The sequence below is a fragment of the Terrapene carolina genome, unplaced genomic scaffold, assembly GCF_002925995.2.
Source record: "Terrapene carolina triunguis isolate 2854851 unplaced genomic scaffold, T_m_triunguis-2.0 Scaffold84, whole genome shotgun sequence".
In the NCBI taxonomy this organism is placed as follows: domain Eukaryota; kingdom Metazoa; phylum Chordata; order Testudines; family Emydidae; genus Terrapene; species Terrapene triunguis.
Window position 1 is genome coordinate 36999613 of NW_020664435.1, and position 24204 is coordinate 37023816.

General features: G+C 39.3%; 1 protein-coding gene across 1 annotated transcript in view; it reads left to right on the forward strand.

The window, feature by feature from the left end:
• The window catches only part of LOC112102189 (macrophage mannose receptor 1-like), an 80798-nt gene that overhangs the window by 44135 nt on the left and 12459 nt on the right, over window positions 1–24204 (forward strand). Inside the window, exons 16-25 of the mRNA XM_026649475.1 lie at window positions 264–305; window positions 398–561; window positions 1741–1808; window positions 3792–3892; window positions 8055–8197; window positions 10736–10850; window positions 14044–14213; window positions 16909–17011; window positions 17849–18078; window positions 19034–19199. Of these exons, the coding sequence (XP_026505260.1) occupies window positions 264–305; window positions 398–561; window positions 1741–1808; window positions 3792–3892; window positions 8055–8197; window positions 10736–10850; window positions 14044–14213; window positions 16909–17011; window positions 17849–18078; window positions 19034–19199 (1302 nt within the window). The remainder of the gene's footprint in view (window positions 1–263; window positions 306–397; window positions 562–1740; window positions 1809–3791; window positions 3893–8054; window positions 8198–10735; window positions 10851–14043; window positions 14214–16908; window positions 17012–17848; window positions 18079–19033; window positions 19200–24204) is intronic.

Here is a 24204-nt window from a genome sequence, read left to right on the forward strand (position 1 = left end):
GAGGCATAGAAGCTTTCGCAGAGCAGTACAAGCATCTGCTGTGCCCCATGCATCTCAAAACAGTTCTGATTCAATTCTGACACACATTTAAAGGTAACTTACAGTGTATTGTGTATATATAAAGAATGACTGGAATCTAGTGCTTTGGTGCAGAAATGTTTTCTTTAAACTTTACCATATAAACTTGAGTACGGGCGGGGGAGGGGGAGGTTGTGCTACATGGCTATGAGGTGTATTACATGTGGTTTTATTTTATTTTACAGGAGCAAAAGTAAATCCTGAACCAACAGAGCCTCCTAGTCCCAGTGAGTTTTTTTAGTAATGTATTTTAATAATTATAATGAGAATAATATGTATGAGAGGGGCAATAAATATAGCCTCATTATTTTCCTTACAGAATATAAAATCACAGATGATGGATGGATTATACAAGAAGACAAGCAATATTATTTCAGCACAGAAAGTGTTCCCATGGAAAAAGGCCGGGAGTTTTGCAAGAAGAATTTTGGAGATCTTGTTGTCATTGAGGGTGACAGTGAAAGAAAGATGCTATGGAGATATGTGAGCAAACCAGGTCTTGCTTCAGCAATTAGTAATCTAGTACAGTGAACATGGTCACAGAATATTTCACCTTAGAGCCTGATTCACTACTATGTTGTTCCAGTTTTATGCCTGTGAAATCAATGTAGTTACATTGTCATAAAACTGCAATAATGCAGTGGTGAATTAGGCCTTTAGTTGGCAAAGTAGTCAAGACAGGGACTGTGTTAGCAATTGCCGGTTGATCTTAAACTTTAATTTGAATCAATTTATGGCTATAAATCAGATTTTTAACAAGAACCAAATTGCTTTGCAAAATAACAGTTGCCAGAGTTAGCCACTGCTTCACTTGTCAGTCTCAAAAGAACTGAATAAAGTGGAAGTTTTCACCGATAAGATGGGCAGGATCTGGCCTGAAATTACTGCGCTGCTAGGTCGCTTGACAACTTCAGAATACCCTGCAGATCTGGAGACCTTAAATGCAATACTCCAGATAAAATCAAAGGCTCATGGTCTTGTTGATTTCAGCTTGTGTGTGTGTGTGTGTGTGTGTGAGAGAGAGAGAGAGAGAGAGAGAGAGAGAAGAATAGAAGTGGAATTGCCAACCATCAGGTTTGTCCCCTATCTCTCAGCATTGTATGACTGGCAAAATCTTGAGAGGGAAGTGAGAATTTGGGGCATAGATTGAGACCCAGGGAAGAGCTTGTTTACCTTGAGTGATTAGGAAATTTGGGGTAAATTCTCCTGTAGCCTATGAGTTGATTTCCATTTTATAAAATCCGACATGTGCTTATAAGGCAGACTTTCATTAAATAACAATTTTGCTCAACTGACTAAAGAGCAATAGTGAAAGGAGGTGAAGGATTTAATCCAAATCATAGGAGAGAGAATGTCCGTCACTAGAAATTTCTTTAGGTATTAAATCCAACAACTTTGAAGAGAAACTGAAATAAGTACTCATGTGATGGCCACCCTCTTGGCCAATATATTGGGGATTGAACTGGGTACCTCCAGAGCTAAAAGCATGAGCTGCTACGACTTAAGCTAAAGAGTCAAAACTCTATTGCTGCGAGATGAAACAACTTATATCCTCTGTGAATCAGCACAGAGGGGGACCTGTAACTCTCTCTCCAGGCAGTTACACTAAAATATTTTTGATATATAAAGAGGAAGTGTTTAAGATTTATCTTTTTATTTTAGATCATGAAAAATGGCAAAGAAGATGCATATTTCATTGGTTTAGAACTGAGTTTGGATAAACAGGTTAGGTAAGTAAACAAGCAACATCAACGCTAGTCAGATGTACTGTAGTGAAACAGGTCTTGTGTTGGACAAAGCTGTGATTACAGAGAACTTTAGGGTGAAATTGTGGCCCCGTCAAAGTCACTGAGACTGTTTTGCCATTGACTTCAGTGAGACCACGATGTCCCCCTTAGTGTTTCCATTACTGAGGGTTGTAAAAATTTATTCTGGACTAAATATTGGCATAAAGATCTCAGTTCACAAGCATATTTAATTCAAAATTTTTAGAAAAATCCCACATTTCTTATTTATTATAGCATTTCTATACGATCGATCACTATAATAGCTACTTTACATTTTCTATAGTGGGGTGGGGGTGGGGAATTGAGTTGAATCGTGCACTCGGTTACGCCATTGGTCTGAATCTTACAAAGTAAAACCCCACTGAGGAATTTAAAAGAATGTTTTTCTATTGATAAAGGACCAAATTCTGCCCTCATAGAAGACCAACTTCCATTGAAGTCAATAGTGTTTTTCCATTGACTCCAGAGGGAGTTGGCTCAGGCTCTTAAACCCTTACAAATCCATTAATTCCTTAAGAATATTAGAATATTAATATTTTTTTAAAAACAACAACAACAACAATGAGGAGTCCTTGTGGCACCTTAGAGACTAACACATTTATTTGTGATAAATTTGTTAGTCTCTTAGGTGCCACAAGGACTCCTCGTTGTTTTTGCTGATACAGACTAACACGGCTACCCCTTTGAAACCTTTTTTTTAAAGTTCAGTAGTTCTGATGGATTTTGAAAAGTTGTACTTTGCCATTTGTTTTAAGATTAGTAGTGCATCCCAAAAGATTTTAATTGGAGAGACAGCCCTGAGTTTTGAAGTTCTACCAGGTATAAATCTTTTTTTTTTTTTTTTAATTTGACTACTGATAGAACTGGATCAATCAAATTTCAGTTTAGACATATCTCCAGTTAACTCAAAAGAAAAAATGATTTTTTAAAAAAAATAGCTTTTACTCAGAAGGAATAGAAAAAGTGATGCTAGAGATAAAGCCTGGATGGGGGGAAATGGGAGTGTCTGGATTCTGCTGTGCCATGCTGATCCCCAGCTTCCATAGTGGCCCTTTGGCTACATTCAGAATTGTCTTGGGTCCCAGGATTGGGAGGTACAAAGGCGTATTAAAATACTGTGCAAATCAGGGGCAAACTCAGCTGTAACACAAGGCCTGTGCCTTTGTAGAAACAGTAGGTTTGTTTCTCACTCGTTACTTTTCAACAAAGTTCATAGTTATATATAAGTACTTACTACCATATCTTCCTTCCTTGCAGGGGTCACCATGTATAATATTCCTTTTTGGCCAGCAGTTACCACACCATGGTGCCTGAAATATTGCAGTCTTTTCCTGTATTTAAAATAGGAAATAATTAACATATCTCATGTTTCATATGATGGTAACTGTTGACTTTTTCATAGAAATCACTATATGCACCTTATCACATCTTCATAGTCTTGTTTTTTCTGTATTATTCATTATATAAATTGAAATCAATCAATTGTTTACAGAAAAATAAAAAACAAAAGAAAATAGACAAGGAGCTAGAATATGAACCATATTCGCCAACACACTTGGACTGTCTTTTGCTGCTCTAGCAATGCAGCTAAGCCATGTTTATGGCTGCTTTGCATCACCAGACCTGTGCCAAAGCAGCTGGAGTGTATTGGTAAATATAGCCAGATATTTAAAAAGAAAGTTAGTATATCTATAGATACAGAATAAACACAGGGATAATCAAAGTAAAAATATATAAAACATATTTTCTCTTCTCAGTTAAGTCTTTAGCAATCTCATAACGTTTAATATTAATGGAAGTTGGACAAGTAAAGCACTCTAAACTAAATGGTTGATAGACTTCTTCAACATTTTGCAAAATGATTTTTGTAACATGGAAGCAAATAAATTTATGCATAAATAGGTTCTGTTTTGTCTGATTTTTAAGCTGGATGGATGGAACCCCTGTGAATTTCTTAGCATGGGCAGCACATGAACCCAACTTTGCAAACAACGATGAAAACTGTGTAGTCATGTATAAAAACTTAGGTGAGTAATATGACATTTCTGGATTTAATTTTTGTTTTTTTTGTGTAGGTCATTAATTTTTGCTTCTGTGGTTTATTTCTTTTTCTTTTTAGAGGTATTACAAAAAATTAACTCTCTTCATATGTGTTTGTATTGTATCCAGCACAATGGGACCTAACAGCGGCCACTGGGCATGGTTGCTATATAAATATTAATATAAATATTAAAAATATTATTATAAATAATATTATTATTAACTGAGCTAATGTGCTACTAAGAAATTAATGTGGATGGCATAAATAACAAATTCTTCAAACCTTTCCATTGCCTTTCATCTCAGGAACATAAGAATGTCCATGCTGGGTCAGACCAGTGGTCTGTCTTCTGATAGTGACCTGTGCAGGTGCTTCAGAAGGAATGAACAGAAAAGAGCAATTATCAAATGATCCATCCCATGTCATGCAGTCCCAGATTCTGGCAATCGGCGGTTTAGGGACACCCGGAGCATGAGACTGCATCTCTCACCATCTTGGCTAAAAGCGATTGATGGACCTATCCTCCATGAACTTACATAATTCTTTTTGAACCCAGTTATATAGTTTTGGCTTTTATAACATCCTTTGGCTGATTGTGCATTGTGTTTTGTTTAAACCTGCTGCCTGTTATTCTCAGTGGTTGACCCCAGGTTCATGTGTTATGTAAAGGGGTAAATAACGCTTCCATATTCACTGTCTCCACACCATTCATGATTTTATAGACCTCTATCATATCCCTCCTTCATCATCTCTTTTCTAAGATGAACAGTCCCAGTCTTTTTAATCTCTCCTCATATAGAAACTGTTTCATACCCCTAATCATTTTTGTAGCTCTTCTCTGTACCTTTTCTAATTCTAAAATATCTTTTTGAGATGGGGTGACCAGAATTGCACACATGGGCATATTCCTGGATTTATATGGTGGCATTATGGTATTTTCTGTTTTATCGTTTGTCTAGCTATCCATCCCTTTCCTAATGCTTCCTAACATTGTTAGCTTTTTTGACCCCCACTGCACATTGAGTAGATGTTTTCCTAATAATTGTTGTTGCCCTTTTCTGAACCTTTTCCAATTCCAATATATATTTTTTGAGATGGGGCAGCACATCTGCACGCAGTATTCAAGATGTGGGCATAGCATCGATTTATATAGAGTCAAATATTATATTTTCTGTCTTACTATCTATCCCTTTCTTAATGATTCCCAACATTCTGTTCACTTTTTTGACTGCCGCTGCACACTGAATGGATGTTTTCAGAGAACTATCCACAATGACTCCAAGATCTCTTTCTTGAGTAGTAACAGCTAATTTAGACCCCACCATCTTGTATGTGTAGTTGGGATTATTTTTTCCAATGTGCATTATTTTTCACTTATCAACATAGAATTTCATTTGCCATTTTATTACCCACTCACCCAGTTTTGTGAGATTCCTTTGTAACTCTTCACAGTCTGCTTTGGACTTAATTATCGTGAGTAATTTTGTGTTACCTGCAGACTTTGCTAGATCACTGCTCACCCCTTTTTCCAGATCATTTATGAATATATTGAACAGCACGAGTCCCAGTACAGATCATTGGGGGAGACCACTATTTACCTGTTCCCATTGTGAAAACTGACCATTTATTCCTACCTTTTGTTTCCTAACTTTTCACCAGTTATTGATCCATAGAGAACCTTCCCTCTTATCAAAAGACCACTTACTTTGCTTAAGAGTCTTAGGTGTGGGACTTGTCAAAGGCTTTCTGAAAGTCCAGTTATGCTATATGAAGTGGATCACCCTGGTCCACATGCTTACTGACACCTTAAGAGAATTCTAATATATTGGTGAGGCATGATTTCCCTTTACAAAAGCCATGTTCACTCTTTTCCAACATATCTTGTTAATCTGAGTGTCTGATAATTCTTTACTACAATTTCAACCAATTTGCCTGGTACTCATTCAAGAGTTCTGATAGGTATATAACCATCTGATCCTGGTGACTTCTTATTTATCAATGCGTTCCAATATTTCCTCAATTGACACCTCAGTCTGGGACAGTTCCTCTGATTTGCCACCTAAAAAGAATGTTTGGGAATCTGCCTCACATCCTGAAGACCAGTGTAAAGAATTCTCTGTAATGGCCTTGACTTAAGTGCTCTTTTAGCGCCTCAATCATCTGTTGTTCCCACTATTGGCAGGCTTCCTGCTTCTGATCAACTTAAAAAAAAATTGCTGTTAGTTATTGTGTCTTTTGCTAGTTGCTCTTCAGATTTTTTTTGACCTGCCTAATTATATATTTACATTTGACTTGACAGAGTTTATGCTCCTTTCTATTTTCCTTTGTAGGATTTGACTTCCAATTTTTAAAGGAGCCTTTTTGCCTCTCACTACCTCTCTTACTCTGCTGTTTAGCTGTGGTGGGATTTTTGTTGTTGTTCTCTTACTGTTTTATTTTATTTGGGATGTACATTTAATTAGCCCCTCTATTATAGTGTTTTTAAATAGTTTCCATGCAACTTGCAGGCATTTCATCCTTGACTGTTTCTATTAATTTCTATTTAGCAAGTGTCCTCATTTTGTATAGTTTGCCTTTTTCAAGTTAAATGCATCTATGGTGGGTTTCTTTGGTATTTTCTCCCCTACAAGGATGTTAAATTTAATTACATTATGGTCGCTATTACCAAGTGGTCCAGCTATATTCACCTCTTAGACAAGACCCTGTGCTCCACTTAGGACTAAATCAAGAATTGCCTTTTCTCTTGTGGGTTCCAGGATTAGTTGCTCCAAGAAGCAATCATTAAAGGTGTGTAGAAATTTTACCTCTGCATCCCTTCCTGAGGTGACATAAACCCAGTCAGTATGGGGATAGTTGAAATCCCCCATTATTATTGGGTTTTCTGGGTTTTTATCGCCTCTTTAATCTTCCTGAGCATTTCACAATCACCATCACCATATTGGTCAGCAGTATATTCCTACTGCTATACAGTTACCATTTAAGCATGGAATTTCTATCAATAGAGATTCTATAGTACAGTTTGATTCATTTAAGGTTTTCACTATATTTGACCTTATGCTTTCTTTCACATATACTGCCACTGTCCCCCACAGTGACCTTCTCCGTCATTGCTATAGATTTTGTACCCTGCTATTACCATGTCCTCTTAATTATCCTCATTCCACCAAGTTTCTGTAATGCATATTATATCAATGTCCTCATTTAATATCAGGCACTCAAGTTCACTCATCTTATTGTTTAGACTTCTAACATTTGTATACAAGCACTTATAATATTTGTCAGTATTTAGTTGTCTGACTTCATATGATGTAATTGAATGGGACTCTTTTTCATCTCACTGTTTCTTTTCAGTTCCTAAGTATTTTATCAACTTCTGTCCTAGCCTCTTTATTGAGATAAAGTGTATTCCCTTTAATAAATCTTCCCAATGTCTGTGTCGATCCAAACTATGTGCTCCTCGGCACCTGTTGGCTTTCCCCCAGCCCATACTATAAAAAAAGACAAACTTTTTAATTTTGCATGCCAACAATCTGGTTCCGTTTTGGCTTAGGTGGAGCTCATCCTTCATAGGCTCCTCCTTTCCCAAAAGCTTCCTCAGTCTTGTATAATCACTTACACATGGGCAAAATGGGTGTTAAATGCCACCAGATCGCAATGGTGGCAGTGTACACTAATTTGGCACAGGTGTAAAATACTACACAAATTTTGAGGCACTGACTCTTACTGTTAATGTCCTTCAAATAACAGCACTGTAATTAATGTAACTATATTGCAATTATTTTTCATGCAACAGACATGGGGTGGGATATATGCAGTGTAGCTGTAGCCATTTCGGTCTCAGGATATTAGAGAGACAAGGTGGGTGAGGTAATATCTTTTATCAGACCAACTTCCATACTTTGAATGGCCCCTTAGAATATGTGCTAGCCACTTACGTTAAACAATAAGATCCATCTTGCAGTTAGCTGTAACTCTGAGAGTACCTTTCCAGACCTGAAGAAGAGCCCTGTGTGGCTCAAAAGCTTGTCTCTCTCACCCACAGAAGTTGGTCCAATAAAAGATATTACCCCACCCACCTTGTATCTCAGGGGATGGGTATTCATGACAAATGTGAGTCTCACCCAGTTATGTATTTATCTCATATTCAGGATTATGGAATGATATAAACTGTGGTTATCCAAATCCTTTTATATGTGAAAGGCACAACAGTTCCATTAATGCGACACTTTCTCCTACAACACCTTCATCCCCAGGAGGATGTCCGGAAACTTGGCTTTTGTTTCAAAATAAGGTACAGTAACATATCCACAATGTGTTTGTATTTTAGACAGAGGAATTATGCATTTTTATATTTATTATTATGATACAATATTGGAGGAAGAGGGCCAGATTTTCACAAAGAGAGGACTTAGATCTGCATGCATTATTTTTTCATGCAAAGGGGATTATGGCACGCTTGGCATGTTCATTTGTGATGAAATTGCATGCAAGCGACTTTCTTTACAAAATATGCACCATTTCATGAAAAACGGGGTCTGATTTTTTTCAGTTATTGGTTGGTTGAGCTATTCTGGTAACTTATAAAATTATATTTAAATCCTTTAGGAAATAAATCATGGGATATAAGCAATGTAAATTGCTTTAAGTCTTACATACATTTCACACAGGAATGATCCTGGTAGATCTTAATGTGTATATTTAATTGAATTTCTACTTTTTTCTGATTGATGCCTTTTTTGGAGATTTATTAGATAACTGAAAGTGAGTTGCAGCATCAGCCCTGAGCAGACCATATGAAGAAGCCCTCTCAGAGTGCATTAGAGAAACTGTTCAAAACAGTAGATCATTTTGTTCAACAAATAACTTCTCTTCAGAATCCCTGTCCCATTCCTCCAGGGGCTTAATTCATTCTGCAAGAGACTATGAATGCAGATATTGTGTATGACTTTTAATACACTGGATTTTTTGTTTGTTTTTGTTTGTTCTTTTGCTAAGGTGGCAATATATTACCTCTCCACACTGATCCAGAGCGGCTTTACACATGTTATTCTAACCCAGTTTTCTGTGTCAATGTTAGGACATTCAGCAGAGAGAGAACTGGAATTTCAGGACCAGATTCTGATCTCAATCGCAGAGGTGTAAATCCAGTCTCAGTGGTGTTTCTTTGGATTTACACTGGTGTATCTGAAATCAGAATCTGGCCCTTAGTGTTCAGAATCGTGAATGAATGCCACCGGCATCAGGAACTTGTGAAAGCAAAGTCTTTAGTGGTGTTGCCACAGCTGTATCTGCCTAACGACTGCAAAGTCAAATCTCTCTAATAAAGATTTCATAAGCCCGATAGGAAGAATTTCCTATTCTGGTCCTAAAAGCACTACTGCATTCAAACCCATGTGGCAAGTGTCAATATACTTCCTATCCATTAAGTAAACTACCTAATAATTACTATCTCTAATTAGATGAATATATGAAGTTGGGAGCTTTCTCTGATGAGACCCAGAATCATACTTTTAATTCACACAAGTAGTCTTCACAACTTCCATAACATTAATTTCCAAAGTGAATTCAAAACAGATTTCTTCCTTCTGTCAAGTATCAAAGTTGAATCTGTAGGAATACTGACAGTGCAGAGCAGAGAAGTCACATGTGCAGTATTGAAATCTGTTAGGCAGCCTTGCGGGCATCAGTATCTAAATTCACCAAATTCTACATGTTGGTCATCTAATCTTTAGCCAGTGCCACTTCTTGGCACAAATCGTCTCCATATCTCAGTGCCCAGGGGAAGATAGAGGATATATATACTACCTTATTTTGGATGTTCATATTTCAAGGATGATCCTGCTTCCCATGCTGGAAGCATACTGGTGTGAGAATCCCATTGTAACAGATCTGTGGAACTTAGTATGATGAAGAATAGGAAAACTTACATATGTTTACTTGAAAATGTCCATCCTGCAAATAATAAGATTCACAGATCCAGACCACCCCGGAGACAGAGTTGGAAACTCACAAACAAAGTTTCAGGTTTGCTTCTTTAGGGAAAATTACCTCCATGTTCCACAATAGGAGAAACTGTGCTTTTTTCCCCAAGTATAATTAACACAATCAGTAACATATGAACGCAAAATGGAATTATCCTGACCCTGGAAGTTGTATCAGTTGGACGGAACTTCAAGAAACAGACTATTCCTCTGCTGCCCATGACTGAGAGGTCTAGCTCTGTCCCCAAGTTCCAAGAAGGCTGAAGTACACATTGTAACAGATCTGTTGACGTTATTACTTGAAAAAATAATGTTTCAGGTCAACACAGATACATTTTTCTGTTCCACAATGTACTGCCAGCACTTTTTGTGCAAATTTCAGCCTCATAGACTACCAGACATTTCTTTAAAAATGTATTTATTTGCATTTTATCACAAAAATCACTGCTTTGCTTTTTGATTCAACCTATGCTTTGTACGGCTAACGACACATACAAGCTGGTTTCAATCATTCTGTAGTTCACCAAATATAGGCAGCTGGCCTATAAAAGCAGCCAGCTTCTGCTTGTTGTTTTAAGCTGATTTCAAATCAAATCTGGTAAACATATTTTCTTTAAGAACACACTTTTTTGGCATCTATAATTTTACTTTTCACTTTATAATCAACTGCATCACCTCGAAAAGCTTATTCTAAATGGAGCTTTCTCACAAACTTTTTGTAGAACACAGTTTAACATTCCATCTTCCTACTTGAACATGGCAGTCATGTTAATTCGAAAAAGATGGTTTCCTATCTGCGGGGAGTAGTGCAGCAAGTAAAATATTTACATGATTTATTCTTATTTCAGTGTTACAAAATGTTTGGCTCAAATGAAGATGAGCAACTGTCGTGGCATGCTGCACGAACAGCTTGTATGAATTTAGAAGGAAATCTAGTTACTATCCCAAATGAACAAGTGCAAGGTACTGTACCAGATATCATTCAATTAATGTAAAGAATTATAAATGCAAGTTTAAAGTGTAAATCTTCAGCAGCAGTAATATATTGTACTATTTTTTGTCTGTCACTGATTACATATAGAATTAAGAAAAAATTTAGTTACATGAGACAAATGTATATTTGAAAGCATATACTGTAGATATGAGTGCCGCTATATACTTTTTAGTAGTAACAAGAAACTGATAGGACCAAGGTACCATTCTATCTGATTGGGAGACTGATTTGATTACTGTGTTTGAGATTTGTTATACTCAATTATTGTTATTTATCTGTCAACTTTTAAAGAGTGTCACCTGTAAATTTAATCTGTTGAGAATTTTCCTCCAAACCCCCCCCCCCAACTCTTTTGCTTCATAATGACTGTTGCCAGCTTCCCAATCCATTGTGCCAGAAAAGTAACATTGGGACAATGTGAAGCTGCTAACAGCAAAGCATCTTTACAGCTGAAGTGACCTAAAAGTGATATGAACTCTCCTGCTGATGATGAGATCAGGGCTTGTGGACATGTCCATTTCAAACTGCTTCAACTCCTAGTGTTGCCTCACTGGAAATAAGTAGTTATGCACTTCTTTTGGGGGAACTACAGGGTGGGACAGCACATGCAGAAGACAAAAAGAAAGTGAAGCAGGAAAATGTGACACAGTCATAGAAAGGGAAACAGTTGTAAATGGATTAAAAACTCATAAGAAAATGTGAGAAATGCCCATGCCAGAGGCACTAGAATTCAGGCGGTGCCTCCCTCCCTCCCTCCCCTGCCATGTGGCCCTGGGGCAAAATTGCAGAAAGCAGCCAGCCAGAGATCAGAAGCAGCTAAAGCAGGGACCTCTGGACATTCCAGTCAAAACTGCAGAATGTTCTGTGACTTTCTCTGCCCTGTGCTGATTGGCTAATTGCTCCAACCATCTCTCTCCCTCCTCACACTTCACTCCATACTTGCCCTGTCCCCCTCACCCTCTTCCCTTCCCTTTCCTTTCTATTTAACTGATCTCCTCCTAAGTAGCCCCACCAAATAACAACTCCCCCCATCTTCCTGTACCATCGGTTGCCTCTTGTCTTCTACTTAGATTTTTTAAACTTTTTGGGAGAGGGATTGTCTTTTTGTTCTGTGTCTGTACGGCGCCTAGCACGGAAGGGTCCTGGTCCATGATGGCCCTGGTCCGAAGCACTACAATAATAAAGAACAACAACAAAAATAGGAAAAATGACTATGGAAAACAGCTACTGCAACAACGCAATAGATATGAAGTTAAAAGAGCACAAATAGACAAACAGAACCATAGTGAGAGAAGTAAATGGGGTTATATTCTGACATATTCATAGTTACATTACTGTAAAATCAGAGTAATTCCATTACCTTCATGCTAATGTATGATTTTCCATGATGGAGAAAATCAGACTCCCAGTGCGGAAAAAATTAGGGATCAAATATGACTGTTTGATCAAAATGTGGTTGAATTCCCTCCAAAGGAAATTTCCTATTGTAACCACATTGTACGGATTCCTGAAAGGTTGCTTATGCACAAGGGTTGAATTCTAGGTAAGAAACATACGAATAGTAGAACTGGTGGGACAAACCAATATTATTACTGGCAACAGAAGCGTGCAAGGAAGGGTTGATTTCCTGTTGCACTTCCCAGCAGGACAACAGCACTAACGTTTGTCACACAAACCTACAGGTTTTATTCCTGGCAGGATAAGGCACAGGTGACGTTCGTATTAAGAAAATTTTGGAGGATAACCAGCTGGGAGAACAGAGAAACAAAAATGGCTATTAATTCAATGAGAAGAGTAAGCTCCTGGCTGAAACTCTAGAAGCTGGTTAAGGTTAGCTTTGTGATAATCACCTGTTACTGACCAGACAAAAGAACAGAGCTGAGGCTTGTGTACGCTACAACTTTAAGTCTGTGACAAGTTAGTGAGATGGTTGGCCCTAAATTTGGTTTATGTCTGCACAAAATATGATTGATGCTGTGTTTGTAACTTTGGCAGCCAGCCATGTTTCAGCCTTGCCAGGGGAGGATGTTGGCCCATGTGTCTTCCAGTAACCAGAACACTATTACTTTGCTGAGTGGATGACAGGCCATTTATCTGTGTAACCAGTTTGGTTGGTCCTCTTCCTTTCCAGCTCTCTGTGCAATAGCACAACCCAAAATTCCTTGCTGCTCATGATGCTGTTTGTGCATATCCCTTCTGCATTCTATAACTTGCTGAGGCAGTTTGGTATACTGCCTAGATTTTTCCAGAACGCAGAAATACAAATGTGGGTAGGCAACGTGGCAGGTGCAGATGCACGAGCATGGTTGGCACATAGTTGTGTTTTCCACAAAAGAGCATTTACATTTAACTCATCTATATTGTAATCGGCTTAGGTGGAAGTATCAAGAACTGGTATAAAAACATGAATGAACTTGTAATGTGGGTGGGTCCCAGTGGTCCCCCAAGAAAACAAGGGACAGGGGAGTGAGGGCAGTCAGGCAGTGTACGTTTCAAACACAAGATTCTTGTTGACCCTAAAGCAATTTTTTTTTATCATTTCCAGAGATGTGATTTCCAGCTTCAATGCCAACCCCAGCATCCCCAAATAAACCGTAGGAACAAAGATTTGATGCACATATATCACACCTGTTCTTCATAAACTCTGCTGCCTTCCCATTTGCCTCAAAGCAGAGTTCAAAGTCCTAGTCATAGGCTATAGAGCACTTGATGGAATAAGACCTAGGAACCTCAGAGGGGCAGCTTTACTAATCTGCTGTTGAGACTATTACTGTACTTGGAGAGTCAGACATACATCTGTGATATCTTGAACAAATACAAAAATTGTATGTCTGATTCCTTGCTCACCAAACTAACAACTTACCCTCCCCAAAGTGCCTTTCCAATTTTGTCCAAAATAAAAATCTTCCCATCTTGTTCTTTTTAGTTGTTTTTCTGCTTCTTTTACGTTAATGTTGAAATAATATCCATTTCTTTCACTTTCTCCACAAGACATTCATCTAAGTTTGCAAACTATCCGATTAGAAGGTTTATAAGATTCAATACTACAAGCATTTTTTGGACCTTGCCTGGCCCAGTTCTGGCCACATCAGCAACTTCTCTGATGAGAAAAAGCTGTGTTCTACTACTCTTCATGTAAAATGTTTTTCTTCTTTCTTTCAGCCTTTCTCACCTTCCATTTAAAGGATTCTGTGGTTGATACTTGGATTGGATTAAATGATATAAACCATGAACTCAAGTACCTTTGGACAGATGGAAGTGGAGTCTACTTTACAAATTGGGGCAAAGGTTTCCCATCTGGACAAGTGGCATTATATTCATATGATAGCCAGGTGAACATCAGTTACAAATTGTTGTTAAATAACTGTACCATAGTTACTGCTCAGTTTATTTCTGACTTAGTGAAGACATTTGCTGAGGCTAGAGCTGTGATACTGCAGGATTCAGGGCTTTCACAAGTGCAAAATGCGTTTAAATCTTTGATCAATTATATTTAGTAGAAGCCTCGCTCTATTGTTTATGGTGCTTGTCATAAGTTTTTATATTGGCTCAGCTTAAAAAAACCATTATTACAGCTGTACAGTAGGAATCCAAATAAATGAGCAGCAAGTGAAGTATGAGCAATATATTACAGGACACCCAGTAAGAGCTGCACAAATAGGGTGTGTTGTGAAGGATTTCCAGCAGGATTAAGCTGCTGAGCTATCTTAATAAAGGGCCTGGACTGCTATGTCGCAAGGAGGAGTCACCCCTGGTTGAACCAAGTTTCAGGAAAGAAGAGCAGCTTTAACTTGTGCACGTCTCCATGGCACCCCTGCCTTGTGGTGTTTGCTGTGGGGATAAAAACTGAATTAGTGCATCGCTTTTATCATTCTGACAGTGGTCTTCCCTAGCTGGCCTTCTCCCTTTTGGGGCTTTGGGCTCCTACTGGAGTACAGGTTGCAGGGCCACTTACACAACAACATCTTCTCTCTCTCCTCCAGATGGGTTGAGATGCTGCTGCTGTGGGGGAGAGGCATGTGTTACCCTAGCTTCTGTAAATAACCATTTGACTTTTCAGAAAAAATCACTTCTTATATTTTCTCAGCATTCTAAAAAAAGACATATTCCATCCATCAAGTTCATCTCTCTGCTAATGCAAGATTATTTTGTACTGTGTGGTGGAGTTACAATAAGTAACTCCTTGGATAAGGAGTTGATCCTGCCACGGACTGCAGTAGGGGCAGGATCAGGCTTTGAAGTTGTAATGCAATTTCAATATAACCTTGATTTTGATACCCTATGCCCCTCTCCAACTTCCTGAAAATAGCACCTTGATATCAGAAATTTCTCATGTGTTATCCTGAACAGATGGAGAAGTATTGGAGAAACTCTGAAGTTTATCAGACAAGGCATTTTTAAAATATGTCACTATGGAGGAAAAAATATTTTTTCTTTTCTGAAAAGCGTCGTGTTTTTATAAAGTCCTGTCTTAAGAGTGGCTAGGTGTGAAAGGTTTCATTGAGAAATTGAGAAGTTCATATGCGAAACCACATGGTGGGGGAGTCTCAGAAGATTCCGTTTGCCGGGGGTAAGCATCGGAACGTGAACATTTCTCTGACACAGCTACAGAGTGCAGAAAATGCCATGCTCAACTTTTTAAAAATGTTTGCAGATGTAAAACATAGGCTCACAGAAGCTCTGTGGATTTGGAAGTCAGGGAAATGGAAATGCCATCTCAAGTCAGACATCTCACTCTCATCAGTGGACATTCTTGAAAATTAGGGCCTAAATTAGGGTTGCCAACTTTCGAATTGCACAAAACTGAACACCCCTGCCCTGCCCCGCCCCAAGGCTCTGCCCCCCACTCACTCCATTCCCGCCCTTGTCGCTCGCTCTCCCCCACCTTCACTCACTTTCACCAGGCTGGGGCAGGGGGTTGGGGTACAGGAGGGAGCGAGGGCTCCGACTAGGGGTGTGGGCTCCAGTAAATGAGGGGTGCAGGACAGGGCTCTGGGCTGGGGCAGGGGGTTGGGGATGGGAGGGGGTGCAGGATGCAGGATCTGGGAGTGACTTAGGGTGTGGTAAGGGGCTCAGGGCTGAGGCAGGGAGTTCAGGGTGTGGGCTCCGGGCAGTGCTTACCTCAGGCGGCTCCTGGGAAGCAGCAGCATATCCTTCTGGCTCCTAGGCAGAGGGGCCAAGGGGCTCTGCATGCTACCTATGCCCACAGGCGCTGCCCCCACAGCTCCCATAAGCCATGGTTCCTGGCCATTGGGAGCTGTGGAGCTGACACTCAGGGTGGGGGCAGTGCGTGGAGCCCCTGTGGCCGCCCCTGCGCCTAGGAACCGGACATGCCGGCCACTTCTGGGAGTTGCACAGAGCCAGGGCAGGCAGGCAGCCTGCCTTAGCCCTACTGCACCGCCAACTGGACATTTAGCAGCCCGGTCAGCAGTGCTGACCGGAGCCACCAGGATCCCTTTTCGACTGGCATTCTGGTCGAAAACCAGATGCCTGGCAACCCTAACCTAAGTGTTTCTAGTTTTGCAGTCAATATTTTGCACAGCTGCAACTATGAATTTGAAAGAGGGAGAAAAAAATTCAGAGAAGTGCATTGCTCCTTACCTGTCCAGGATTTCTTTGGAACAGACAGCAGTATCCGTGTAGAGGGATCAAGCCACTTTTTCCTTCCATGACCAACTTGACCCAAGACCTCCCTCTGAACTTTCCCGTGGGATGCCCTCCATATTATACAACATGGGAATGGGAAGAGAATAGAATTTCTGCACTTCCCCCTTCTCTCAGCCCCCCACAATTGTTTCACAAGATTGACTAGGGAAAAATCACAGGCAAGTAAAGAAATAAGGGCAGTACACAGGGAACAAAAGCACATAGAAGTCACCAGCATAATGCCAGCGTTACTGAATCTTAAAATGACGCAGGAATGAAATTTAATTATATTCATGTCTACAGATGTAAAAGGGGGAGGAGGTTTTCTCACTTGCTTCTGATTTATTTATTAACTGATTTGTGTATCCTTTTTTCCCCTAGGCTGACTGCGTCTTTATGAGAAATAGTCCTGTTAAGGAGGCAGGGAAATGGGTTGATGAAAGCTGTGGCAACAACAAAGGCTATGTATGCCAAATTAACAAAGGTGCATTTTTCAGAAATCTCATGCAAGATTTTTTGATTTGCTTGAGGATTAAATGCTGGATTTCCACTTGCATTATGTCACCACTATCCTTCACTTCAGTGGCTATGGTTAGAAAAAGTACTGTTTAAAAATATGACCATCAAAATCTTGGTCTACAAACTAACCCAGCTTTTAAAGGCTTTTCTACATAGAGAAGTTCAACTCTGAGCTGTTCAAAAAGCTAATTTAGTTAAACCAGTGCAGACCCCTGTATATGATCACTGCCTATATCCACCCATACATTTACCAACACAAGATAAACCAATATAAGCCAGATGTAAATTGATTTAAAAGTGTTCACATACAAGGTTGCACCAGTTTAGCTAAATCAGTTTAAAATCACATCTTTTATTAAACCAAAAACTTGCGGAACTTTGTATGTAGACCAAACCTAGACCAATGTAAATTAAACCGATGCAACTTCTGTGTGGACAAACTCTTAATCCCTGGATGTATTCAGGGTCATAGTTCCTTAGCTTTTTGTTACTTGACTTTAGCTCTGCTGAACTAGCACAGTTGAGAGAGCATAATTTGGATTCTATGCTAGCCATTGTGCCATCATCAACACTGTTAGATACTGTCAATGACAATGTAAACTCTGCCCTCATTTGACATCTGTGAATCCTCACTTTCTTTAGTGTGTTTACAGAGCTTTAACCAAGACCAGAAGTCAGGAGATAGAGGGGTCTCTTTTTATCCATGCCTTGCAATCACATGCAGAGCCAGCCACAATGTGGCCCTAACCACTTTTTAAAAACTGAAACGACTTTACATTCCTTTTTTTTCTTCTTCCTATAGACTCCAAGTTCTCCCATTCATCAACAGCAGTCCCAGCCAACTTTATCCGTTATGGTAACAGTAGTTATATGTTCGTTCATTCCAAAATGAAATGGGAAGATGCAAGGCGAAAATGCATACATGAGTCCTCTGACCTTGCCAGCATCTTCGATCCCTACAGCCACTCATTTCTGTGGCTACGAATGTTAAAGTATGGGGAGCCTGTATGGATTGGTCTGAACAGCAATCTGGTAAGAACATCTTTCTACTTTTTGTGATAATACAGCTCTCACAGTCCTTATCTTAATTCATTTTTGATCTCCTTTGATTACATACTGCCCTAACTACTTGTATATAGTGTCATTGTTTAAAGGCAGGGAATGTGCTTAAACTTTGAATCATTAATAATTAATCAGTATTAATTAGATTAAATCACACATTCTCTGGTCTTATTCTTTCTGGCATTATGCTCTATGTTTTTCCAGGCAAGTTTTTACTTCAGGTCATCTCACTATGGCTTTCTTCATATGGACATACTGTCATGATTCCCCTTGGGAAAATATCCTAACTTCTTTAGGTGTGCGATGAAAATTATTTATTTTTATCCAAAAGTATTTCTCTAAATAACATCTGAATTTATTTGAAACTAACTTTATTATTAATCTCAGGACATCTGTGCTGCTGAGAAGCTGAATAGCTGGTGGGCTATCCAATTTAATTTATTTATATTGTGTTCCTCATTCTGGTATCTGGGCACTTTACAAAGATTAAAATGAACAACTATTGCAAACAGTTGGCACAGTCCCTACTTCTGCTTTCTGCACCCATTGATCAGACAAATTAAGGAAACACCAGAGTGAACAATGTCATGTACGACTTCTTCAAAACAAAACTTGGGCACGAGCTAACTGGAGGATGGAGTGATGGTGGATTAATTTGCGAACTTCATATGCCACAGCATGAATCAAAAATTTGAGCCATCTACTTTTGTTCTATACTTTTGAATGACAACCTCTGACAAAGGACGATGGACAGACTGTAAATATCTATCTACTGGCAAGGGACTGAGTCTTGGTATTTTTCTGTTTCATATCATGCCAGAGATGACAGAGGTTAGGACAGTGAAAGAATTCCTTTCACAAAACTGACAGTGAAGCAATTATTGATGTCTGATTCATTGTTTCTATTAATTTATTTTGTTTTTAGACTGATGGACATTATGAATGGATTGATAACTGGAAGGTGAAGTATACTAAGTGGGCCAAAGGTGAGCCGAAACAGAAAATAGGCTGTGTTTATCTGGACCTTGAAGGATCTTGGAAGACGGCATCCTGTGATGAAAACTACTACTCTATCTGTAAATGGTCAGATGGTAAGCAATTGAATGTAACAATGGTAATAACAATGATTATTTATTTATATTGCATTGTGCTAGGGACTGTACAAATATATAGTAAATGACTGTACACTTTGATATTCAGTAACTAACAAATAACTGGAGAAAGACAAGTGAGTGGAAGGGACTGAGTTTGGAACTGAGTTAGGGGAAAGATGGTGAGTGGGCACCAGGCCAGCGGGAATGGAAGCCAGTGGTTATTCCTATTTGCTTAGCTACTAAAAAAAGCTCACTGAGAACAGTCATAGCTCATAAATCCAAACCCATCAACCCAGTTCATTAGTGTAAAAACAAAATAGTTAGTAAAGCAGTACATTATTCTGTGTCCTGCTGTGTGCATAGGAAATACCTTGTAAAAAAGAGAAAACTATTGGTAAGTAATTCCTTTCAAATAGTGAATGTCAAGGTGCTGACCACCACAGTAAATTGTATGCTGCTTGAGTTAGAGACCATGTCTTCTTGGTCTTACAGCACATGGAGGGGATTTTGAATGTTTAACAGATGGTAGCATAGAACGATAGAAGAAAGCATTGCAGAGGCAGCACAGAGACAGCTTGAAATACTAGTCGTGGCAGAAGCAATACAGAAACTGAAAAGTTTGAACACAGAAACACAGCTCCAAAAACACAGGACTTTCTACCTCTTGAGTTACACAAGTATCTTCATTAGCTGTCAACTGTATTAGCATGTGTTAGGCTAGCCACCGACTAGAAAATGAGACAAACATTTGAATGTCAGATATATCCAACAGAGGGCAGTGGTGTACACAAACTACGTGTAAAAATTAGGACTGTTGATTAATCACAGTTAACTCACGCAATTACCTCAAAATTAATTGATTCAAAAAATTAATTGCGGTTAATCGCAGATTTAATCACACTGTTAAACAATAGAATACCAATTGAAATGTATTAAATATTTTGGATATTTTTCTACTTTTTCATATATATATTCTGTGTTGTAATTGAAATCAAAGTGTACTTATTTTTTATTACAAATATTTGCACTGTAAAAATGATAAACAAATGAAATAGTATTTTTCAGTTCACCTCGTACAAGTACTGTAGTGCAATCTCTTTGTCATGAAAGTGCAACTTACAAATATAGATTTTTTTTTGTACGTAACTGCACTCAAAAACAAAACAATGTAAAACTTCAGAGCCTACAAGTCCACTCAGTCCTACTTCTTGTTCAGCCAATCTCTGAGATAATCCTGCCCTCTTCTTATTTACAATGTCACCAGAAAGTGAGAACAGGCATTTGTATGGCACTTTTGTAGCTGGCATTGCAAGGTATTTACGTGCCAGATATGCTAAACATTCGGGTGCCCCTTCATGCTTTGGCCACCATTCCAGAGGACATGCTTCCATGCTGATGACGCTCATTAAAAAAGTAATGCATTAATTAGATTTGTGACTGAACTCCTTGGGGGGGGGGAGGAGGGGAGGGGAGGAATTATAGACTCATAGACTTTAAGGTCAGAAAGGACCATTATGATCATCTAGTCTGACCTCCCGCATGATGCAGGCCACAAAAGCTGACCCACCCACTCCTGAAATAATTCTCTCCCTTGACTCAGCTGTTGAAGTCCCCAAATCATGATTTAAAGACTTCAAGTCGCAGAGAATCCTCCAGCAAGCGACCCCTGCCCCATGCTGCGGAGGAAAGTGAAAAACCTCCAGGGCCTCTGCCAATCTACCCTGGAGGAAAATTCCTTCCCGACCCCAAATATGGCGATCAGCTGAACCCCGAGCATGCGGGCAAGATTCTCCAGCCAGACCCTCCAGAAAAAGTTCTCTGTAGTAACTTTTAATATCCCATCATTGACCATTGTTACTAATTACCAGCGATGGCACGTTATTGACCTATTGACTAAAATCACGTTATCCCATCAAACCATCCCCTCCATAAACTTATCAAGCTTAATCTTAAAGCCAGAGAGGTCTTTCGCCCCCACTGTTTCCCTCGGAAGGCTGTTCCAGAACTTCACCCCTCTGATGGTTAGAAACTTTCGTCTAATTTCAAGCCTAAACTTCCCGACGGCCAGTTTATATCCATTTGTTCTCGTGTCCACATTAGTACTGAGCTGAAATAATTCCTCTCCCTCCCTGGTATTTATCCCTCTGATATATTTAAAGAGAGCAATCATATCCCCCCTCAGCCTTCTTTTGGTTAAGGTAAACAAACCGAGCTCCTCGAGTCTCCTTTCATACGACAGGTTTTCCATTCCTCGGATCATCCTAGTGGCCCTTCTCTGTACCCGTTCCAGTTTGAGTTCATCCTTTTTAAACATGGGAGACCAGAACTGCACTACTCCAAATGAGGTCTCACCAGTGCCTTGTATAACGGAACCAGCACCTCCTTATCCCTACTAGAAATACCTCGCCTAATGCATCCCAAGACCGCATTAGCTTTTTTCACGGCCACGTCACATTGCCGACTCATAGTCATCCTGCGATCAACCAGGACTCCGAGGTCCTTCTCCTCTTCCGTTACTTCCAACTGATACGTCCCCAGCTTATAACTAAAATTCTTGTTAGTCATCCCTAAATGCATAACCTTACACTTCTCACTATTAAATTTCATCCTATTACTATTACTCCGGACCCAAAACCGAACCTTGAGGAACTCCACTGGTAACCTCCCTCCAACCTGACAGTTCACCTTTCAGTACGACCCGCTGCAGTCTCGCCTTTAACCAGTTCTTTATCCACCTCTGGATTTTCATATCGATCCCCATCTTTTCCAACTGTATGTCCCCTGCTCTGTTTTACTCACACTGGCATATATTCCATGTTGTAGCAGTCTCGGATGATGACCCAGCACATGTTGTTCGTTTTAAGAACACTTTCGCTGCAGATTTCACAAAACGCAAAGAAGGTACCAATGTGAGATTTCTAAGGATAGCTACAGCAGAGGTTCTCAACCTTTTTCTTTCTGAGGCCCCCCCAACATGTTCTAAAAACTCCACGGCCCACCTGTGCCACAATAACTGATTTTCTGCATATAAAAGCCAGGGCTGGCATTAGGGGGTAGGAAGCAGTGCAATTGCCTGGGGCCCCATGCCTCAGCGGCCCCCACAAAGCTACATTGCTCAGGCTTCAGCTTCAGCCCCAGGTGGCAGGGCTCAGGAACCTGGGCTTTAGCTCCATGTCGTGGGGCTTTGGCTTTCTGCCCTGGGCCCCAGCAAGTCTAATGCTGGCCCTGCTTGGAGGCCCCCCTGAAACCTGCTTGAGGCCCCATAGTGGGCCCCGGACCCCCTGGTTGAGAACCATTGAGCTACAGTACTCGACCCAAGGTTTAAGAATCTGAAATGCCTTCCAAAATCTGAGAGGAACGGGGTGTGGAGCATGCTTTCAGAAGACTTAAAAGAGCAACATTCCGGTGCGGAAACTACAGAACCTGAACCACCAAAAAAGAAAATCAACCTTCTGACGGTGGCATCTGACTCATATAATGAAAATGAACATGCATCGGTCCACCCTGCTTTGGATTGTTATTAAGCAGACCTGTCATCAGCATGGACGCATGTCCCCTGGAATAGTGATTGAAGCATGAATGGACATGTGAATCTTTAGCGCAGCTGACACATAAATATCTGGTGATGCTGGCTACAACAGTGCCATGAGAACGCCTGTTCTCATTTTCAGGTGACGTTGTAAACAAGAAGCGTGCAGCATTATCTCCTGCAAATGTAAACAAACTGGTTTGTTTGAGTAATTGGCTGAACAAGAAGTAGGACTGAGTGGACTTGCAAGGTCTAAAATGTTACATTGTTTTATTTTTGAATGCAATTTTTTTGTCCATAATTCTACATTTGTAAGTTCAACTTTCATGATAAAGAGATTGCACAACAGTACTTCTATGAGGTGAATTGAAAAATACTATTTCTTTTGTGTTTTTCACAGTGGAAATACTTGTAATCAAAAATAAATATAAAGTGAGCATTGTACACTTTGTAATCTGTGTTCTCATTGAAATCAATTTATTTGAAAATATAGAAAACATCCACAAATATTTAAATAAATGGTATTCTATTATTGTTTAACAGTGTGATTAATAGCAATTATTTTTTTTAAGCGCTTGACAGCCCTAGTAAAAATAGAACTCTAGTTAAGAGAATTATTCACAAGATGTACAGAACACTAGATAAAAGCAAGAAAAAAAAGAGTTTGATAGTTAAGCAAGGCACAAAAGTTGAATGTTAAGTCTCTTCCAGTGTGTACTTGAGGGAAGGAGCTTTGGTTCATTACTGAAAGTCTATTTAGTATAAAACACACAGTAAAATCATCTGCTGGAGTCTGGGACTTTATTAATTTTTGAGTTATCCAAAGAAAAAAACCTGTTTTTCCTGTAAAATAATCTTCTGTTTCCTCAGATCTTGTGGGCAGAAGAGTGTAGGCATTTAATATTGAAGCCATTTGACTTATTTTCAGTGTTATAGAGTAGTGCATTTTAAATATGGAATAATTGATACCTAATTAAACACACTTTCCACATGTTGAAGATCATCTTTCTTTGGCTAGATTAAGAACAACCACCAGTGTATTTTTAAATAGTTACATTTTAATTGAGCAGTGTTGCTGTAGCCATGTCGGTCCCAGGATATTAGAGAGACAAGGTGGCTGAGGTAGTATTTTATTGGACCAACAACTTCTGTTGGTCTCAAAAGCTTGTTTCTCTCACCAACAGAAGTTGGTCCAATAAAAGCTTTTACCTCACCCACCTGGTCTCTCCAATGTTTTAGTTAGTTAGTCTTTAATGGAAGTGACAGGCTAAACCCATCTGAAATAAATTCTCATTAAAGGTGAACATAAACATTTTATTTAAAAAGATGTTAAAATCTATTCACAATCCTGTTCATCATCGCAGTGCAACATCATTATATTTTAAAAAAAAATATTTGAAAATCCATTTCCATTTTACTTACCTGCCAAACCTTGAAGGATTTTGTGTTTTCATCTTCATAAATTACTAGCAT